Here is a 21,414-nt window from a genome sequence, read left to right on the forward strand (position 1 = left end):
GGAAAGACTAGAGATCTCTTCAAGAAAATTAGAGATACCAAGGGAACATTTCTTGCAAAGCTGGTTAGGGAACTAGATACTAAATGCTGCAACTAAGAGTTCACAAGCTGCAACTAAAAATCTGGCATGCCACAATGAACATCAAAGATCCTGTGTACCATAACTAAGACCCCATGCAGCCAAATAAAAATGGAATAAATATTTTTTTTAAAAATCAGTGGGAGAGATGAGATGATATCACCCACAGGAGAATTTAAATAATTTATGGAAATCCCCCTTCCAGAAGGTAAAGTGTAGTCCCCCTCACCCTGAACTTACTGACATGCTTCCAAAACACAGAGTAGAAAAGGGAAAAAAACAGTAACTGCAGAGAGCAGTGAAAGTCGCTCAGTTGTGTCCGACTCTTTGTGATCCCATGGACTATACAGTCCATGGAATTCTCCAGGCTAGAACACTGGAGGGGGTAGCCTTTCCCTTCTCCAGAGGATCTTCCCAACCCAGTGATTGAACCCAGGTCTTCCACATTGCAGGCGGATTCTTAACCAGCTGAGCCACCAAGGAAGCCCAAGAATACTGGAATGGGTAGCCTATCCCTTCTCCAGTGGATCTTCCTGACCCAGGAATCGAACCAGGGTCAGCATCACCAGCTGTCATGAGGATGTCCTGTACTCCCTGAGGCATATGTCAAAACCCTCACATAGCCCCTGATATGTGATGAGAAGGGGGCTTTCCTTTGTAATATTCTTTCCAAAAACTTTTAACTGTAGTCTAGTTATTAAAAAACAAACAGAAACAACAGATGCAAGCCGAGATTAGAGACTATTCTACAGGCGACCTGACAGTGCTCCTCCTAGCTGCCATGGTCATGAAAAATAAGGGAAGACTGATAGAGTGCACAAGCTGGAAGACTAAGAAAACACGACAAAGAAAAGCCAGGTGATATGCTGAACTGGATTCTGGAAAAGAAAATTAACGGAAAAACTGGTGACATCTAAATAAAGTCCAAAATTAATACTAATACTCATATTGCAATGTTCTTAATTTTGACAAGTGTAACACAGTAACTGTATTCCTTTGCTAGGGCTCTTGTAACAAAGCCCCACAGACTAAGTCTAGGCTTAAACGGAAATTTATTGTGTGGAGACTGGAAGGCTGAGATCAAGGTGTCAGCAGAACCAAACCTCCTCTGAAGTCACTAGGGAAGGACCTGTTCTAGGCCTCTCTCCTAGCTTCTGATAATTCCCCGGCTTGTCACAGCATAACTCCAATATTCACATGGCACTCTCCTGTGTGTATCTCCAAATTTTCCCTTTCTATAAGGACAAGTGGAAGACAGAGGAGCCTGGCGTGCTGCAGTCCACGGGGTTGCAGAGTCGGACATGACTTAGCGATGGAACAAGTGATACTGCATTACTCCAGTACTTCCTCCTCCGGTGTGACCTCATTTTAACTAACTGCATCTGCAGTGACCTGACTGGCTGTTGGGAGAAGCCACCCACCGTGGGCCCTGAGGTTTCCCTGCACGTTACTGCTGTGTATGTCATGTATCCAAGGGCCTGACTGCTCTGCTCCTGGGTCATTTTTCAGATTTGTATTTGCTGTGAGAAACTTTGAAGAAAAGGTAAAGTGTCCCTCTGGGACAGACAGTAGCTTGCTTACAGCATGCTACAGACTGGCAGCTTCCCCCAAATTCAGTAGCACTGTCTTGTAATGCAACTCACTGCATATGAACTCATTCATTTGGGCCTTTTCCCACCCCGTGGGGCTTGGGGAGCAAGGGGAACCACAACTAACCTGAAACTCAGTGCTGCTCGTTTGATCACTAATAATGATGTTCTCCATCTCTAACTCAAGAGTTTCATATCTTTTCCCAGCATCCATGGAACGCTAACAGGCTAACTACTAGTTACCAGACTATAACCTATCCCAAACTCTGTTATCTAGCCAGCTTCACTTGCCCCAGCCCGATCATAGACTCCTCCTTCCCTTCAAAAGTAACTGCCTTGGTTTTTATGATAAACACAAAATATACATTCATAAATGTCATCTGTTCATTTTTTTAAAGTGGGTGTATCTTTTGAGTCTTAAAATCTCAGGTTTAGCCTCCATTCCTTTGTTTTCTCTACAGTTTGTTGCGGGGGAGGAAGAAAAGCATTTAACCTATAATATTCCTTAGTATGCATTTTGCCAATTGCACACTCATGCTGCCCACTTATTTTTAACAGTTGTTCATTCTTGATATTTATTTAGTCAGTCCCCTACTGACCAGCACTGTGTCTAACTTTTTACTGTTACTATTACAGTGATGTAGGAATATCTTTAAGCATGGACTTTCCAGCACTTAGGTGAAATATTTCTGCAGGACATTTACACAGGGTCAAATTTCAAACAAAGAATATTACAAAACCTTCTGTTAAAAGCCACTAGAATGATAAAATTAATAAAGGATCCTTTTTCCTATCTGAAAAGTTCATGGCCTTCTTAAAACTTGAAAACAACTATTGGTGCATTAATCAAAAACATTCATGCAAAAGGGAGGAAGGGGAAAAGATGAAGTCCTCAGTATTAGTGTCTTTTATGTATATGTTAATTCTGCAGAAAAAAAGCTCTTTGCCAAAAAATATCATTAACTTTTAGCTAAAGCCTAGAAAAGGTTTCCTATGAAGAGAAATTTCTCATACTAGGAAAGATTACAGAGAATGAGAGTCAGAAATGAAATTCACATACAACCCAGATCTCGGGGTAGGGAATTTCATTTCTGACTTTCGTTCTCTGTAATCAAGTCTTTCCACATTTGACTCCGAGTAAATTCTCTAGACCCACAGCACTCCTTACCAAGGATACAGAGAAAGCCCTGAGTGTAATCTCCACTCTCCTATGTCACAGTTCTTTGCACAGGAATAAATATATTGTGTAACAGAAAGAAAACAGATTTTGGAGTCAGATGACCTCAAACATTAGTTTTTGCCACTCACGACTATACACCCTCAGACAAGTTCATCTCAGAACCTCAATTTCTGCATTTGTAATAGAAATCACCTTAAGATAGAGGATAGAATCATCCCTTAGTGTTACTATGTAAACTCCCACCACGTCCCATCTCTACCCTCTTGAAACCCTAACCACGCTTCAAGGCTCAGATCAAAATAAGTGGTTTTTTACAATACATTATTAGTACATATTTATACCTCTTTCATTAAATTATTCATTTCCGAAGTCAGGAATTGTCTTTTTCATAATAACGTTCTTAACTGCTTACAAAGCAAACATTTAATGTATGTCTTTTCAAAAGGCATAAATTATAAATTGGTTGATACTGATTCTAGATCATTTGGACATACAGAATACAAAAATGATTGCTGTCATGAAAGTGATATATGCAGTATCAATTCATGCAGTCCAACCAGCATGACTTCATACTGAAAAGAACTACTTTCTGAAGGAAAAAATTTTTTCCATGTCCAGGTCAAACTTATGTGGAAAAAAAAATGAGATTCTGCATTCTAAATTAAATCCTGTATATGAGTTTTAAATATAACATTATGAACACTCATTCAGCCTATGAACATAAATAAGACCTCATTAATAGGTCCCACTGGCTTGCATTAGCTTGACAAACTCCATCTGCAGAGATGCAGAACCTTGATCTCCTTTCCAGGCTCAGTTCAGTCGCTCAGTCGTGTCTGCCTTTTTGCGACCCCATGGACTGCAGCACGCCAGACTTCCCTGTCCATCGGCAACTCCTGGGGCTTGCTCAAACTCAGGTCCATTGAGCCGGTGATGCCATCCAATCATCTCATCCTCTGTCATTCCCTTCTCCTCCTGCCTTCAATCTTTCCCAGCATCAGGGTCTTTTCAAATGAGTTAATTCGTCGCATCAGGTGGCCAAAGTATTGGAGTTTCAGCATCAGTCCTTCCAATGTATGTTCAGGACTGATTTCCTTTAGGATTGACTGGTTTGATCTTGCAGTCCAAGGGACTCTGAAGAGTCTCCTCCAACACCACAGTTCAAAAGAATCAATTCTTCAGTGCTCAGCTTTCTTTATGGTCCAACTCTCACACCCATACATGACTACTGGAAAAACCATAGCTTTGACTAGAAGGACCTCTGTCAGCAAAGTAATGTCTCTGCTTTGCTGTCTATGTTGGTCATCGCTTTCCTTCCAAGGAGCAAGCGTCTTTTAATTTCATGGCTGCAGTCACCATCTGCAGTGATTCTGAAGCCTAAGAAAATAAAATCTGTGACTATTTCCATTGTTTCCCCATCTATTTGCCAGGAAGTGATGGGACCGGATGCCATGGTCTTTGTTTTTTGAGTGTTGAGTTTTAAGCCAGATTTTTCACTCTCCTCTTTCACTTTCATCGAGGCTCTTTAGTTCTTCTTCACTTTCTGCCGTAAGTGTGGTGTCATCGTCATCTGAGGTTATTAACATTTCTTCTGGCAATCTTGATTCCGGTTTGTGCTTCATCCAGCCCGGCATTTCACATGATATAGTCTGCATATAAGTTAAATAAGCAGGGTGACAATATACAGCCTTGATGTACTCCTTTCCCAATTTGGAACCAGTCTGTTGTTCCATGTCCAGTTCTAACTGTTGCTTCTTGAACTGCGTACAGATTTCTCAGGAGGCAGGTAAGGTCCATATATTTCTGAAGGGTCAAAAGGAATGTCACACTATTAACACAAGTCAGTTCTATCCATTTCTCATAACTCTGCCTAAAGTTCTGCCATCAGTGACATATTTCCATCATTCCACTATGAAGTCAAAAGGGCGCTCAGCCCTGAGGTCATGAGAAGGGTCACAGAAGGACTTCCTGGGATACAGCTTCCCTATTTCTGTGTGCGTATGTGCTCAGTCACGTGAACTGTGCGACTCCATGGGCAACAGCCTACGAGACTCCTCTGTCCACGTGATTTTCCAGGGAAGAATGCTGGAGTGGCTGCCATTTCCTTCCCCAGGGGATCTTCCCGACCCAGGGATCAAACTCATGTCTCCTGCACTGGCAGGCAGATTTTTTACCACTGTGTCACCTGGGAAGCTCCTCTCTCCCCAGATCTAAGGACATGTAAAAACCATCACTGGCACCTAGAACCACTCAGCCCTCAGGCCTTGATGAGAGTCCAGTTTACATTCCTTTGCTCAGAGTGGTTTATACCCCAGGTCACACAATCCCAAGACATTTGGATTGCCATGTCTTTCTATTTCACTTGTGGTGGTGGTTTAGTCACTAAGTCGTGTCTGACTCTTGCATCCCCCTGGACTGTAGCCCACCAGGCTCCTCTGTCCATGGAATTCTCCAGGCAAGAATACAGGAAGTGGGTATTCCACTTGTGTGCGTATCTAAATAAGAATCTAAATATGAAAAATAACATTGTCCTAAATTGTTTTTCCAGGGAACTCCTCAGCCTCTGTGTAAGTCAGCTGATTTAAATAAGCAAGGGTGAGACTTTCCAGTTTTCACATACCCATCTCCACTTAGGTTGGATGGAGAAACACGCTGCAGTGGTTACTCTGTACCCAGTCTGCCACAGGCTGTAGAGTGCAGTAGGCAGTCCATGAAGCCAGATAGCCTGGATTCAAATCCCATCTCCTACTTATGAGATGTGGATATTGGGGCACACTACTTAGCCTCTCTGTCCCTCTGATTCTGATCCAGTAACTAGAGATAAGACCATAGTCTGTTTATCAAAACTCCTTGGGTCCAGATGCATTTCAAAATTCAGAAAATTTTCTAGACTTTGGAAAAGAAAAAGTACATATCACTTAGAGTCTGGGTCAGTACACTGTAACCAAATGCTTCACTACTTCTGCACCAAACCATAAATATTTACACTAGTTAGGATAAAGACAAAAAGAGTTTCAGAAGTATGTTCCAGTCGTATTTTGCTACTGTGGGGAAACTAACACGATGGCACCTGTCCGGCTCTCTCACCCCTTGCTCTCACACCCTCTCGCCCGTGTCCTGCAAACAATGACTGCGTGGCTGTGTAATGGCTGAGATCACTTCCAGCACTCTGCATGCACCTCACAAGGTACTTGCTTGGTTGCAGGCTAGCATGTGCGGTACACCTGTATGAGCTTCACCATGAAAGCCCTGGCTGCCGCTGCACCGGGGCTACGTTGAAGCAACGCCGTGATTATGTTATGAGTCTGCTACGGTTACATCATGGTTATGTTGTGGTTGCTACAGCGGCTGCATCAGCCAGGAGAGAGGCTGTGTAATAGCTGCCGTGCCGTCCAGGAGAGAATAAACATGTCTGCAGTTCCCACAGCTCCTCGAGTCTCCCTCCAGCCTCTCAGCTCATGCCTTGCCTACCCTGGGTTCAGCGCACAGTGGGGACAGTGTGAACAGCAAGACAACTAGTGTCAGGAACAGGATGAAGAGCAACACAACTGGTGTAATTGGCAGGATACCCAGCAGGAAGAGAAGTCTGAGGCTCCACAGAAGAGTCAGCAGGATATCCAGAAGGGAGAAGAGCCTGACGCTCCACTGGATGGAGGAAGCCAGTGGCCACCCCACAGCACGTGGTACTGTGTGGCTGTGATCCTCCCGGCGTGGGCTCCGGTGGAAGACCGCGAAGTGGTGGACGTTCACTGGATGGCACTCAAAAGGCGTAACAGGCGGTGAGTTCCCGTCTGCTGGACAAGGCGGCACGGGCCGCCACTGGCACCGAACGGTGGATCTCCCTGGTTGCCTTGAAGGCAAATACGGATGGTGCTCTCCGTGATGCCACACCAGAGTGCAATGTACAGAGATGCTTAGACGAACTGGAGTAGCGTGTATTGGTGTCGGAGCAAGAACCCCGTGGCCCTGGGGAACCCAGCATCTCTGACAGTGAGGCGGTAAGGGACAGTGATGATGAAGGCCGTGAGACTGCGGGTCCCTGCTCGGCAGCGAGGCCCGCTGTACAGCAGAAGGTGAGCATGAGCAGCCTGTGACCTAGGGGCGGGGGGACATCCTCAAGCGGGCCCCAACGTGACTGAGTTAATGAGGTGTCCACCATGTACTCAGGTGAAGTTGGTTGACTTGGGTAAGCAGTTTCAGCAAACGCACAGGGAACCCTTGGCAGTATGGCTTTTGCAACTCTGGGATACCAGGGTAGATGGTATCTTGTGTTCCGGGTACAAGGTAGAAAGACTGGCATCTATAACCACTCACCCCTCGTTGAGACAAAGGTTACATACAGAATGCTAGGTGGCTCATGCAGGGTGCACCTAACAAAACACACACCCTGATGGAACGGGATTAATGCTGCATCTGTACCCTGTGGTCGAACACGGGAGAGCTCCCAGATACTCTAAGAGGCACTTGGGTCGATCCTGAGTCGACCCAAGTGGCAAGAGAACTGGGCATGAAGCAGTAGATATCTAGCCCAAATGCCGAGGCCTAGATGATGAGCATTTTACTGGAGGCATTCGAGATGTCATTTTGAACAATGCCCCATCTACCAGTTTGGATCCCGGACTGCTATTCTTGCACCCTATGTGGGCAGTCTCATCTATGTGGTGACCTTGATGGTGGCTAGGTTGGGAGAAATAGGGATGGCCACAGGCACGGGGGATCAGAAGTGTGAAGACCCTGAAGGGGGCCCAAGCTAGTAACAGCCCCACCCGGGTGATGAGAATGCAAATGTGGGCTGATTTGCTGGCAGCGGGAGTTGACAAAAATAAAACTGACAGACAGCCCAAAGCTCTGCTCCTGGAGAGCTATGGAGGCAACTGAGACTGAAGAAGCAGTTTACCAAGTTCGGGAAGCACCCACAGCAAGAGAAATGGGTGGTTCGGTTAGAAGATTACATGGCACCCAGGATGTTCCTTTAGCTGTTCCTGTGAATAGGGCTCAGATCAAGGCACCCTCCCAAGCCCACACAGGGACTGGAGGCCCCAAGGAGAACTGGGCAATTCACTGGTCACTGGCTGGTATACAAAGAGTAATGGCCCTGGGCGACACTGGTGCTGAGTGCAGCCTTGTTTATGGCAAGCCAGAGCAGTTTCCCGTTCCTAGTGCCTATGCTGATGGCTGTGGCGGCCAAATGATGTAGATTTAGAACAGTGTGCTGCAGAGGCTGCATCTGTGATGTGGATTGTGCTGCAAAGGCTGTGTCTGTGATGAGTATACTGTAAAGGCTGTGTCTGTGATGAGTATACTGTAAAGGCTGTGTCTGTGATGAGTATACTGTAAAGGCTGTGTCTGTGATGAGTATACTGTAAAGGCTGTGTCTGTGATGAGTATACTGTAAAGGCTGTGTCTGTGATGAGTATACTGTAAAGGCTGTGTCTGTGATGTAGATTTAGAACAGTGTGCTGCAGAGGCTGCATCTGTGATGTGGACTGTGCTGCAAAGGCTGTGTCTGTGATGAGTATACTGTAAAGGCTGTGTCTGTGATGAGTATACTGTAAAGGCTGTGTCTGTGATGAGTATACTGTAAAGGCTGTGTCTGTGATGTAGATTTAGAACAGTGTGCTGCAGAGGCTGCATCTGTGATGTGGACTGTGCTGCAAAGGCTGTGTCTGTGATGAGTATACTGTAAAGGCTGTGTCTGTGATGAGTATACTGTAAAGGCTGTGTCTGTGATGAGTATACTGTAAAGGCTGTGTCTGTGATGAGTATACTGTAAAGGCTGTGTCTGTGATGAGTATACTGTAAAGGCTGTGTCTGTGATGAGTATACTGTAAAGGCTGTGTCTGTGATGAGTATACTGTAAAGGCTGTGTCTGTGATGAGTATACTGTAAAGGCTGTGTCTGTGATGAGTATACTGTAAAGGCTGTGTCTGTGATGAGTATACTGTAAAGGCTGTGTCTGTGATGTAGATTTAGAACAGTGTGCTGCAGAGGCTGCATCTGTGATGTGGACTGTGCTGCAAAGGCTGTGTCTGTGATGAGTATACAGTAAAGGCTGGGTCCTGTGATGCAGGTTTAGTAGGACACTGTACTGTAAAGGCTGTGTCTGTGATGTAGATTTAGAACAGTGTACTGCAAAGGCTGTGTCTATGATGTGCTACTAACCTCTGATTCTCTTGCAGATTTAGAACAGTGTGAAAGCATCTGGAATCATGTGGGTGATCCATGAATACCACACAAAAAAATCCCCTCCTAGAAGGGGTGGGCCTGGCGCCTGCGGGAGAGGTTTGTGGATCCTTAATAAAAAAACCCAGCAGGGGTGGAGTTGCTCCTGGAGGCTTTCCTGAAATCTCACCAGGACAGATGGTGGACTGGACTCGGCCATGGAAGTAAAAGGCACTCCGCATGCAGTAGGTGGCTCTTTTGGCCCCATGAGGGCAAGGACTGCAACATGAGTTCCAGGTGATACCTGGCACTAGATTTCCTGTTTGGGGGATTAACTGCTGTTATAGCTACTGCTGTTGGGAGATGTAACTTCAAAGGTCAGCATTACTTGCCAAGGGAATATCGCGGAAGATGGACTGTGCATAGATGGTGAGGTGAGAGACCCTGAAGGGGTGAATGTGGTTTAGTCGCCAAGTCATGTCCAACTCTTGCGACCCCATAGACTATAGCCTGAAGGGGTGGAATGTGGAGAAATTAGCAACATGGCACGAGTCCGGCCCTCTTGCCCCATGTCCCGTGGACGATGACTTTGCACGGTGTGTAACAGCTGAGCTTGCTTACGGTACCGCGCATGCGCATCACGAGGTACTCGCTCGGCCACAGGCTAGTGCGTGCCGTGCACCTGCATGAGCTTCACCATGAAAGCCCCAGCTGCTGCTGCGGCATCGGGGCTACACTGGAGCGACGTCACGGTTATGTTACAAGAGGTTATGCTATGGCTGTGTCACAGCTGCCTTCTGGTTATGTTACGGCTGCTGCTACGGCTGCTGCATCAGCCAGAAGAGAGGCTGTGTTATGGCTGCCGAGCCAGCCGGGAGAGAATAAATGTGTCTGCAGTTCCTATGGCTCCTTGAGTCTCTTTCCAGTCGCTTAGCTTGTGCCTTGCACACCCTGGGTTCCGCGGTCACTGCGGACAGCGTGAACAGCAAGACAGCCACCAAATGCATTTACCACAAATATCCACAAACGTCTGATTTTGAGGTTTCAGAACTTCAGATGACAGGTCTATAGTTATCTATCCCATAAGACTATAAGAATCAAATGAACTATTAACAATAAGTATCAGTACTTTGAATATCACCTGGCATACTGTAAGTGGCATACATCAGAGTGACTTGTCATTTTTATATGCAAGGTGCTTGTCGGGTTGTATGAGGGTGCCTTAGCCCATTCAAGCTGCTATAACAAAAATATCATAGACTGCATAGCTTATACTGCATTTGATTCTCACAACTCTGGAGGCTGGGAAGTCAAGATCCAGACGCCTGAAGATTCAGTGTCTAGTGAGGTCTCACCTCCCAGTTCTCGCTGCATCCCACCTTGGAAGGCAGAAGGGCCGAGGGAGCTCTCTGGTGTTTCCTTATAAAGGTCAGCCTTCCTGACCTAACCACCTCTTAAAGGCCCCATCTCCAAATATCAACACATTGGCAATTAGATTTCAACATATTAATTTGGCGGAACAGATTCAGTATATAGTGGAGATATAGAAAAATGAATAAAAATCATTTCTTCCTTACAACATGATACACTAAGACTATCTAAGGTCTGGAAGGGTACTGTTAGTACAATAGTAGGTAACATGTATTAAATGATTATCATATGCCAAGCAGTGTTAGATTTTTTAATGAATTATTATTCATATTATTCATAATTATTGTTCATAATTATTCATAATTATTATTCATAAGCACTCTAAGGTGAATACTAATATCCCTCTTTTTAAAATATCGATAAAGGAGGCTGAGAGAGATCAAGTAATCTGCCCAAGATTAAGTAGCACACCCATTATTTAAACCTAAGCTTTCTGACCTGAAGATTCATCCTCTTACCTATAACCTTATGCCACCTCCTACAAGTTATATGTGTCAAATTTGACACTATAAAATTGGAAACAAAAAAAAAATTGGAAACCACAGTGTATCATGGTCAACAACATCTGCCAGTATTTCTCTACTTCCTTAACAATGACATTTTAAATTACCCATCATAATCTAATAATGCCAGCAAAACAAAGTCCAAACTTACCAAATGTTGCAGTATGGTATTAGTCCTTTTGTATGAATTAAACCTGAAACAAATGTAGAATACAATGAACACAGTAATGTGGGTAGTCATGTTTCAATGTATAAATAATACATTCACTTTTGCTTGCTTTAGCTTCTTTGAACAAAAGTTTAAACAAAAAGAACAAAAAGTTTAAAAAAAAGTTTAATTCTCAGTCATTGTGGTATGAATGCAAAACAATACAGCCACTTTAAAGAAAGTTTGGTGGTTTCATAAAAAACTAAGCATACCCTTATCATATGACCCAGCTATTGCACTCCTTGGTATTTACCCAAATGAGCTGAAAACTTAGTCCACCTACATGTGAATGTTGATGATGGCTTTATTCATACTAGCCAAAATGTGGATGTAACAAAGAGGTCCTTCAATAGCTGAATGGATAAACAAATGGTGGTATATATACACAATGAAATACTATTCAGCAATAAAAAGAAACAACACTACTCCATAAAAAAAAAAAAAAAAATAGAGAAGAACCTTAAATATACACTGCTAAGCAAAAGCAGTCAATCTGAAAAGGCTATATATTGTGATCCCAAGCATAGCACATTCTGAAAACTATGGTAGGATACAGACATTGTGTGTCCTAACACAACAAAATAGGACACATATTTTGTTTGAAGCTCCTCCTCAATGATTCCAAAGTGCAGACAAGTTGTCATTAAAATCAATACTTCAAAAAAATTAATCTGAAGTGACAGATTCTAGCTTTAGAAGTATTTCTAAAATAAATTTCATATAGACTTTTAAAATCTGAACTATACTTACCCTAAAGCACCATTTCTAAAACTTTTTTCAAGTTAATTCAAAAACTTCCAGAAAGAAAAATTAAGTATCAAAAAAATTACGTGCTAATTTCTTTAGATCCAGAATAACAAAAGAACTCCTTTTTATTTGGTTAATATTTATTTGGCTGTGCCAGTTGTTAGTTGAGGCATGTGGGAGCTAGTTTCCTCATCAGGAATCAAATCCAGGCCTCCTGCATTGGGAACCCAGGAGTCTTAGCCACTTGCCCACAGGGAAGTCCCCCAGAATAACTCTGAATTCCTTAATGTTGTTGTTTAGTCACTAAGTCATGTCTGACTCTTTGCGACCCCATGGGCTGTAGCCCACCAGGCCTCCCTGTCCATGAGACTTCCCAGGCAAGAATACTGGAGTGGGTTGCCATTTCCTTCTCCAGAATTCCTTAATGGCCAGTACCCAAATATCACTTCAAGGCTAACGCTGCCAGACTGGCAAGTTTTATGTAATAATTGAAGGACTACCTGTAGCATAAAGAATAAACAGAAATACAAGGCCTGGCTTCAAGTCCCAGTTTTATTGATGAGAGAGAATTTTATTTCACTTGGGACTTCCCTGGTGGTCCAGTGATTAAGGCTCTGGGCTTCCACTGCAGGAGGTGTGGGTTCCATACCTGGTTGGGAAGCTAAGATCCCACGTGCTATGTGATGTGGCCAAAAAAATTGTTTTTAAAAGTCAGAAAGATGGGGGGGAAAGTCAGAAAGATGAAAATGAGTATCATATAACATTGCTTATATGTAGAATCTAGAAAAATGGTACAGATGAACTTACTGGCAAAACAGAAAGAGTCGCAGATGCCAAGAATATTATGGTTACAGCGGGGATAGGGGGAAAAATTGAGAGACTGGGGCTGACATATACACTACTATACATAAAATAGATAACTAATGAGAACCTACTGTTTAGCACAGGGAACCCCACTCAATGATCTGCGGTGACCTAAATGGGAAGGAAATCTATAAAAGAGTAGATATATGTATACGTATAAATGATGCACTTTGCCATACAGCAGAAACTAACATAACATTGTAAAGCAACTATATTTCAATTAAAAAAAAAACCTTTTTTTAAAGGAAACTAACCCAAATTTGTTCCTCCATTCCAGTAGTGAAAATTCAAGTCCACACTAAAGTGGAAAAGGTGAATAAGTCAATGAAGCTCAAAAAAAATTTATTCATTTGAAGAAAGTTAATATAAACCTGTAAAAAGTGAGTTCAAAGCACTGTATATCACATTTACAGGTCAAAAAAATCTCTGGACCAATTACTATAAAGCAAAATAGAAAACAAACTTAAGTACAACAAAGTTCCCTGCCAGATTCTATATAATCATATTACTTCTATATGTTCCAATTTATACTCAACTATTATTTAAAATCTGGTATTAATGTTTATAACTCAAAAGTCTATCTACATCTTCAGTCTCCAAGTAATTCTGAATTTATGATCTTCAGATTCCTTCCCATTGGCTACCAGAGTGCCATCTGGTGGAAGGGAAGAGGCATGCACATCCCAGCTACTGCTAATTTACTTATTCACTTGATAAGGCTTACTTCCTTCACATGATCATCAACTCTGCTGCTAGCAGCAGTTGTTCCAAAGGTGGTTCCTGGGCCTACATCATCAGTTTACCTGGGAACATGGTAGAAATGCAAATACTTGACCCCATCCCACACCTACTGAATCAGACACTGTGCAGAAAGGCTCAGAAATCTATATTTAACAAACCCTCCAGGTGATCCTGATACATGCTAAGGTTAAAAACAATGAAGAAGAATAAGAAGCTTATCATTTAGATTTTTGATTATCAAGAAAAAAAGCACACATGGGCTTACAAAATTAACTTTCAGTGAACCTGTTTAAGATGACCATATAATAAAAATAGTGCTTAATGAAGATTATTACAGCAGAAGTAGGCAAAGTAGAATGTGAATAGAATAGAAGATCAAGTACAAGGCCAAGTAATTCAGACATAAACTGATGAAGAGCAACTGTGGAAACAAAAGCATGATTTAGGGAGTTATTATGAAGTAAAAACTCAATGGAAAAGAAAAAGAATTATGCCAACAATGACCCCAAGATTTCAAACCAGGAGAATCAGGAGAAATAGGTACTGAAAAGGTTGGAAAGGAAACTAGCTGGTTTGTAGGATGAAATATGAATTCCATTTTTAATTTCTTGAGTTTATAACGGTATAAGTAAAAATATTCAACAGTGAGTGGAGAAGAGACCAGAGTTTGAAGGAAAGGTTAGCTAAAGCCAAATCAACAAGTTACATGCATAGACAATTAGTGAGGCATAGAAACCTCTCAGTTCTCTATGGGGAATAAATTAGAAAGTTGCGGCTGAAACCTGTGACCTGATGGCTGGCTGTGCCTACAAATGTGTTGTACGGTTACCAGGATTTTAAAATGACAAAGATTTTTAAAATCAAGAGACTTTACTTAAAAATGCAGTTTTCCAGCCTTTCCAGAAATATTGACTGTTATGGAAACCCTGGGCCTAGGTTTCACAATGGCAACAGTACCCCGGGCTGAAAAGCTGTCTCCTTGAGACAGAGGGCTCTCTATTGCTCACTTGTTGTTTAGCCGCCAAGTCACATCTGACTCTTTGCGGCCCCATGGACTGTAGCCCACCAGGCTCCTCTGTCTGTGAGATTTCCCAGGCAAGAATACTGGAGTGGATTGCCACTTCCTTCTCCAGGGGATCTTCCCAGCCCAGGATGGAACCCACGTCTCCTGCACGGGCAGGCAGATTCCTCCCTGCTGAGCCGCCAGGGAGGCCCCCCCACCACTCACTAGTTCCCCACTCAGCCCCACTGCTGCTCCCAGCCAGCACCACTCACCGCTCCCATCTGAGCACCTGCATTTGAGCTGGTGACTCAGCACAGGAAGGGGCTACAGTCGATGGGGTCCTTCCTTCAGTGGAAGGACTGATGCTGAAGCTGAAGCTCCAATACTCTGGCCACCTGATGCAAAGAGCTGACTCACTGGAAAAGACCCTGATGCCGGGAAAGATTGAAGGCAGGAGGAGACGAGGGCAGCAGAGGATGAGATGGTTGGATGACATCACCGACTGGATGGACATGAGTGTGAGTCAACTCTGGGAGTCGGACACAACTGAGCGACTAACACTTTCACTTTCAGCATAGAAAAAAACATAACTGAATCAAGTATTGAGTCTTCAGAACAACTACATAGAAGTAAAGACAGGTAGACCAAGAAGCAAACTGAAAAAATCCAGTTCAGCAAACCACAGAGGAGATGCCGGAGGGAATGAGCATTACTAACAATTTAAGGGGTCAGGCTCTTTGAAGAGGCTCCCTGATCACCCACTGCCTTCTAAACCTGGTCTTCTTTTCCTCTAAGACACTGATCCCCAGAGTTGATAACTATTACTTTTGTTTAAATATCTGTTTCTCATCTGATCTCCTTGGACTTCAAGGACCTGAAGTAAGAAACAATAAGAACAAGTAGTCTAGTTAGGTCACTGGATAACAGAAGTGCCTGGGATACTATCTCCCAGGAGCGGTTAACAGAACAGTAAGTACCGCTGAATTCACGAAGTAAACTGCAGCCAAATCTTTGAAACCCAGGCTGGGAAGCTTTAATTCCAGAGATAAGAGGACAACCTCTAAAAGCTTCTGAGGAGAGAAATGGATGGCACTGAAGTAAACATTAGCAAGATTAATATGGCAGCCAGGTACCAAGTAAGACGGTAGGCAAGGAGAGAGGGGATCAGGGGGCAGACAGACTGAAACCACAATCACAGACAGCTAGCCAATCTGATCACAGGATCACAGTCTTGTAAATCAATGAGACTAAGCCATGCCGTGTGGGGACACCCAAGACGGCCGGGTCATGGTGGAGAGGTCTGACAGAGTGTGGTCCACTGGAGAAGGGAATGGCAAAGCACTTCAGTATTCTAGCCTTGAGAACCCCATGAACAGTGTGAAAAGGCAAAATGATAGGATACTGAAAGAGGAACTCCCCAGGTCAGTAGGTGCCCAATATGCTACTGGAGATCAGTGGAGAAATAACTCCAGAAAGAATGAAGGGATGGAGCCAAAGCAAAAACAACAACCAGTTGTGAATGGGACTGGTGATGGAAGCACGGTTCGATGCTGTAAACAGCAATACTGCATAGGAACCTGGAATGTTAGGTCCATGAATCAAGGCAAATTGGAAGTGGTCAAACAGGAGATGACAAGAGTGAACATCGACATTCTAGGAATCAGCGAACTAAAATGGACTGGAATGGGTGAATTTAACTCAGATGACCATTATATCTACTACTGTGGGCAGGAATCCCTTAGAAGAAATGGAGTAGCCATCATAGTCAACAAAAGAGTCCAAAATGCAGTACTTGGATGCAATCCCAAAAATGACAGAATGATCTCTATTCGTTTCCAAGGCAAAGCATTCAATACCATGGTAATAAAGTCTATGCCCCGACCAGTAATGCTGAAGAAGCTGAACAGTTCTATGAAGACCTACAAGACCTTCTAGAACTAACACCCAAAAAAGATGTTCTTTTCATTATAGGGGACTGGAATGAAAAAGTAGGCAGTCAAGAAACACCTATAGTAACAGGCAAATTTGGCCTTGGAGTACAGAATGAAGCAGGGCAAAGGCTAATAGAGTTCTGCCAAGAGAACGCACTGGTCATAGCAAACACCCTCTTCCAACAACACAAGAGAAGGCTCTACACATGGACATCACCAGATGGTCGACACCGAACTCAGACTGATTATATTCTTTGCAGCAAAAACAAGGCTGGGAGCTGATTGTGGCTCAGATCATGAACTCCTTATTGCCAAATTCAGACTGAAACTGAAGATTAAGTGGAGAAAACCATTAGACCAATCAGGTATGACCTAAATCAAATCCCTTATGACTATACAGCAGAAGTGAGAAATAGATTTAAGGGACTAGATCTGACAGACAGAGTACCTGATGAATTATGGATGGAGGTTCATGACACTGTACAAGAGACAGAAATTAAGACCATCCCCAAGAAAAAGAAATGCAAAAAAGCAAAATGGTTGTCTGAGGAGGCCTTACAAATAGCTGTGAAAAGAAGAGATGTGAAAAGCAAAGGAGAAAAGGAAAGATATTCCCATTTGAATGCAGAGTTCCAAAGAATAGCAAGGAGAGATAAGAAAGCCTTCCTCAGTGATCAATGCAAAAAAATAGAGGAAAACAACAGAATGGGAAAGACTAGAGATCTTCCAGAAAATTAGAGATACCGAGAGAACATTTCATGCAAAGATGGGCTCAATAAAGGACAGAAATGGTATAGACCTAACAGAAGCAGAAGATATTAAGAAGAGGTGGCAAGAATACACAGAAGAACTGTACAAAAAAGATCTTCATGACCCAGATAATTACGATGGTGTGATCACTCACCTAAAGCCAGACATCCTAGAATGGGAAGTCAAGTGGGCCTTAGGAAGCATCATTACGAACAAAGCTAGTGGATGTGATGGAATTCCAGTTGAGCTATTTCAACTCCTGAAAGATGATGCTGTGAACATGCTGCACTCAATATGTCAGCAAATCTGGAAAACTCAGCAGTGGCCACAGGACTGGAAAAGGTCAGTTTTCAACCCAATCCCAAAAGAAAGGCAATGCCAAAGAATGCTCAAACTACCACACAATTGCACTCATCTCACACACTAGTAAAGTAATGCTTAAAATTCTCCAAGCCAGGCTTCAGCAATACGTGAACCGTGAACTTCCAGATGTTCAAGCTGGATTTAGAAAAGACAGAGGAACAAGATATCAAATTGCCAACATCCACTGGATTATCAAAAAAGCAAGAGAGTTCCAGAAAACCATCTATTTATGCTTTATTGACTATGCCAAAGCCTTTGACTGTGTGGATCACAACAAACTGTGGAAAATTCTTAAAGAGATGGGAATACCAGACCACCTGACCTGCCTTTGAGAAACCTATATGCAGGTCAGGCAGCAACAGTTAAAACTGGACAAGGAACAACAGACTGGTTCCAAATAGGAAAAGGAGTACATCAAGGCTGTATATTGTCACTCTGCTTATTTAACTTATATGCAGAGTACATCATGAGAAACGCTGGGCTGGATGAAGGACAAGCTGGTATCAAGACTGCCGGGAGAAATATCAATAACCTCAGATATGCAGATGACACCACCCTTAAAGCAGAAAGTGAGGAAGAACTAAAGAGCCTCTTGATGAAAGTGAAAGAGGAGAGTGAAAGCTCAATATTAAGAAAGCTAAGATCATGGTATCAGTCCCATCACTTCATGGCAAATAGATGGGGAAACAGTGGACACAATGGCTGACTTTTCTGGGCTCCAAAATCACTGCAGATGGTGATTGCAGCCATGAAATTAAAAGACACTTGCTTCTTGGAAGGAAATTATGACCAACCTAGACAACATATTAAAAAGCAGAGACGTTACTTTGCCAACAAAGGTCCATCTAGTCAAGGCTATGGTTTTTCCAGTGGTCATGTATGGATGTGAGAGTTGGACTGTGAAGAAGGCTGAGCTCCGAAGAATTGATGCTTTTGAACGGTGGTTTTGGAGAAGACTCTTGAGAGTCCCTTGGACTGTAAGGAGATCCAACCAGTCCATCCTAAAGGAGATCAGTCCTGGGTGTTCATTGGAAGGACTGATGCTGAAACTGAAACTCCAATACTTTGGCCACCTGATGCTCGGAGCTGACTCATTTAAAAAGACCCTGATGCTGGGAAAGATTGAGGGCAGGAGGAGAAGGGGACAACAGAGGATGAGATGATTGGATGGCATCACCAATTCGATGGACATGGGTTTGGGTGGACTCCGAAAGTTGGTGATGGACAGGGAGGCCTAGCACACTGCAGTTCATGGGGTCGCAAAGAGTCAGACATGACTGAGCGACTGAACTGAACATGTGCAGAATCTATTCAAATTGCAAACAGATCAGAGATAAATCAGCAGTCATGTATGGATGCAAGAGTTAGATCATAAAGAAGGCTGAGCGCCAAAGAATTGATGCTTTTGATCTATAGTGCTGGAGAAGACTTTTGAGAGACCCTTGGACAGCAAGGAGATCAAACCAGTCAATCCTAAAGGAAATCAACCCTGAATATTCATTGGAAGACTGATGCTGAAGCTGAAGCTCCAATCCTCTGGCAACCTGATTTGAAGAGCTGACTCACTGGAAAAGACCCTGATGCTGGGAAAGATTGAAGGCAGAAGGAGAAGGGGACAACAGAGCATGAGTTGATTGGATGGCATCACTGATTCAGCGGACATGAGTTTGAGTAAACTTGGGAAGATGGTGAAGGACAGGGAAGTCTGGTGAGCTGCAGTCCAGAGGGTCACAAAGAATCAGACGTGACTTGGTGACTTAACAAGAGATAAATCAAGTTTCCACAAAATGAACGTGTGATAAGATCATGAGAAGAGTGTTCAAATTCAAATTAGCAGGGAGATATAAGGATTAGGAGTGTGGGAGAACTTAGATAACTTCAGGAATCTAAAAGTTGAAAAGTGTTGAAAACTAAGAAGTTGAAAGTGCAAAGGTGGAACAAGGGTTGCAGTTATGTCCAAATGTACATCTGCAGTGTGAAGAAGACATTCAGGTGGTTGTGAATAGTACTAGAGCTCAGGATAAATTAGGGTTAGTCATACAAACTTGAGAGTTATCTTCAGAGTGAGGTACTCTATTTGGGGAACAACAATGACAACAAATTCCAAGGGCTATATTGGCACCAGGGCAAGGTAAGTAGTGAAGAATGGTAGTAGGAAAGCAAGACGCTGGCTGAAAAGCCAAGCGTAGCTGGACTTTAAGAACTGGACAACAATGTCAACCACAGCACAGAGGTCCTACTTTCTCTCAGAAAACTTTAGCACTCTATAACTTAATACATTTGTAGACTACATTGTTATAGACTGGATGAAACTCGCCTCTGTTCTCTGCTTTACTAGGGTAATACCCATACCAGGCCTAACCCTGGAAAACGCATCTCTGATCAAAGCCCCCAAATGGGTCCAGGACTTGCCTAATCAGTGCACCTTGCAATTCGGGGAGGTAGAAAACCAACCTGAACTCTGGAAATGATAAAGTCTTTCCCAAGTCATTTAATTTTGTTAACAAATATGCCTTCCCAATTTGTATCTCAAACAATGTGATATTTGTTCAAAGCTTCAAAAAAGCAGCAGCAGTGATTACATATACTGATTTTCTTTATATCTGCCAAGTCTCTCTGTGAGCTGGTTAGAGTCACAGGGACAACCAATTTCAAGGTATAAAAATAAACAAGTTAATAATTTAAAAAAAAAAAAAAAAAACACGGGGAGAAGGAAAGAAACTCTTCTATTTTTTTTTCAAATACTGAACAATAGGGTCAGCCGCGTGCATTCATGCTGTCCTTTCGGTCGTGTCCGACTTTTTGCCACCCTGTGGCCCATAAGCCCACCAGGTTCCTCTGCCCATGAGATTCTCCAGGCAAGAATACTGGAGCGGGTTGCCATGCCCACCTCCAGGGGATCTTCCAGGCCCAGGGATCAAACTCACGTCTCTTATGTCTCCTGCACTGGCAGGAGGGTTCTTTACCACGAGCGGCACATGGGAAGCCCCCAGGCCCATGGATACCGTGTCAAAACAACAAGATAAATTGCTCTAAAGCTGTGCGTGCTAAGTCTCTTTACTCGTGTCCAACTCTTCGGATCCTATGGACTATAGCCCGCCAGGCTTCTCTGTCCATGGGATTCTCCAGGCAAGAATACCGTAGTGGGAAGCCATTTTCTCCTCCAGGAGTTCTTCCCCATCCGGGGATGGAACCCGTGGTCTCTTATGTCTCCTGGATAGGCAGGTGGGTTTCTGACCACTAGAGCCACCTAGGAAGCCCCCTCTAAAGCCGTAACTATCCTTAAATCAAAAAACCACTCCCATCTCTTTTCCCCAAGGCAAAAGCCAAGGTTAAAAACCCCAGGAATTTCAGCTGTCAAGCTAATTAGCCGGTTCTCCCTTCAAGAGGTCCCAGGGGCTACCTGGTAATGCACCGGGGGCAGGCAAACGGCCCCAGGACTGCTGCAGCCTAACTGCCCTTCTACGGTGATCGCTACCAGATTTTCTCAGCTGAGCTCAAGCTGCATTGAGCAGTACTTTCAAAAGTTAAACGTGTCTGCACACATACTACCCCAAGGCAAGCTGCGTGTGCGCAACACACGGCTCAAAGTTTCAGACACCTATACCAACGCTGGAATCAAGCGACAGAGCTGAACAATAGTCACACCACGAGCACAGAGATACCTAGCAAAGCACGAATGTTTGCTAGCAGCATAAAAAATGCCATAAAATTCCTCCAAGTTGAAACTCTGCGCGTCCCTCAAACTTACTCAACTCTAAAGAAGGAAAGGAACGGAGGTCAGGCTGCCTAAGAGCCAGAGAGGTAGAAAACGAAGGCGATGCTGAGAAGACGGTGCTAGAAGGAGTAAGGCGAGACTCGGAG

At 43.5% G+C, this 21,414-nt stretch overlaps 1 protein-coding gene across 3 annotated transcripts in view; it reads right to left on the reverse strand.

The window, feature by feature from the left end:
• The window catches only part of HIBCH (3-hydroxyisobutyryl-CoA hydrolase), a 113,729-nt gene that overhangs the window by 92,030 nt on the left and 285 nt on the right, over window positions 1–21,414 (reverse strand). For all 3 annotated transcript variants that reach the window (XM_065931941.1, XM_065931940.1, XM_065931938.1), the window contains exon 2: window positions 11,095–11,137. In XM_065931941.1, coding sequence (XP_065788013.1) covers window positions 11,095–11,137 — 43 coding nt within the window. The remainder of the gene's footprint in view (window positions 1–11,094; window positions 11,138–21,414) is intronic.

This window comes from Muntiacus reevesi, chromosome 3 (assembly GCF_963930625.1).
Source record: "Muntiacus reevesi chromosome 3, mMunRee1.1, whole genome shotgun sequence".
Classification (NCBI taxonomy): Eukaryota; Metazoa; Chordata; class Mammalia; order Artiodactyla; family Cervidae; genus Muntiacus; species Muntiacus reevesi.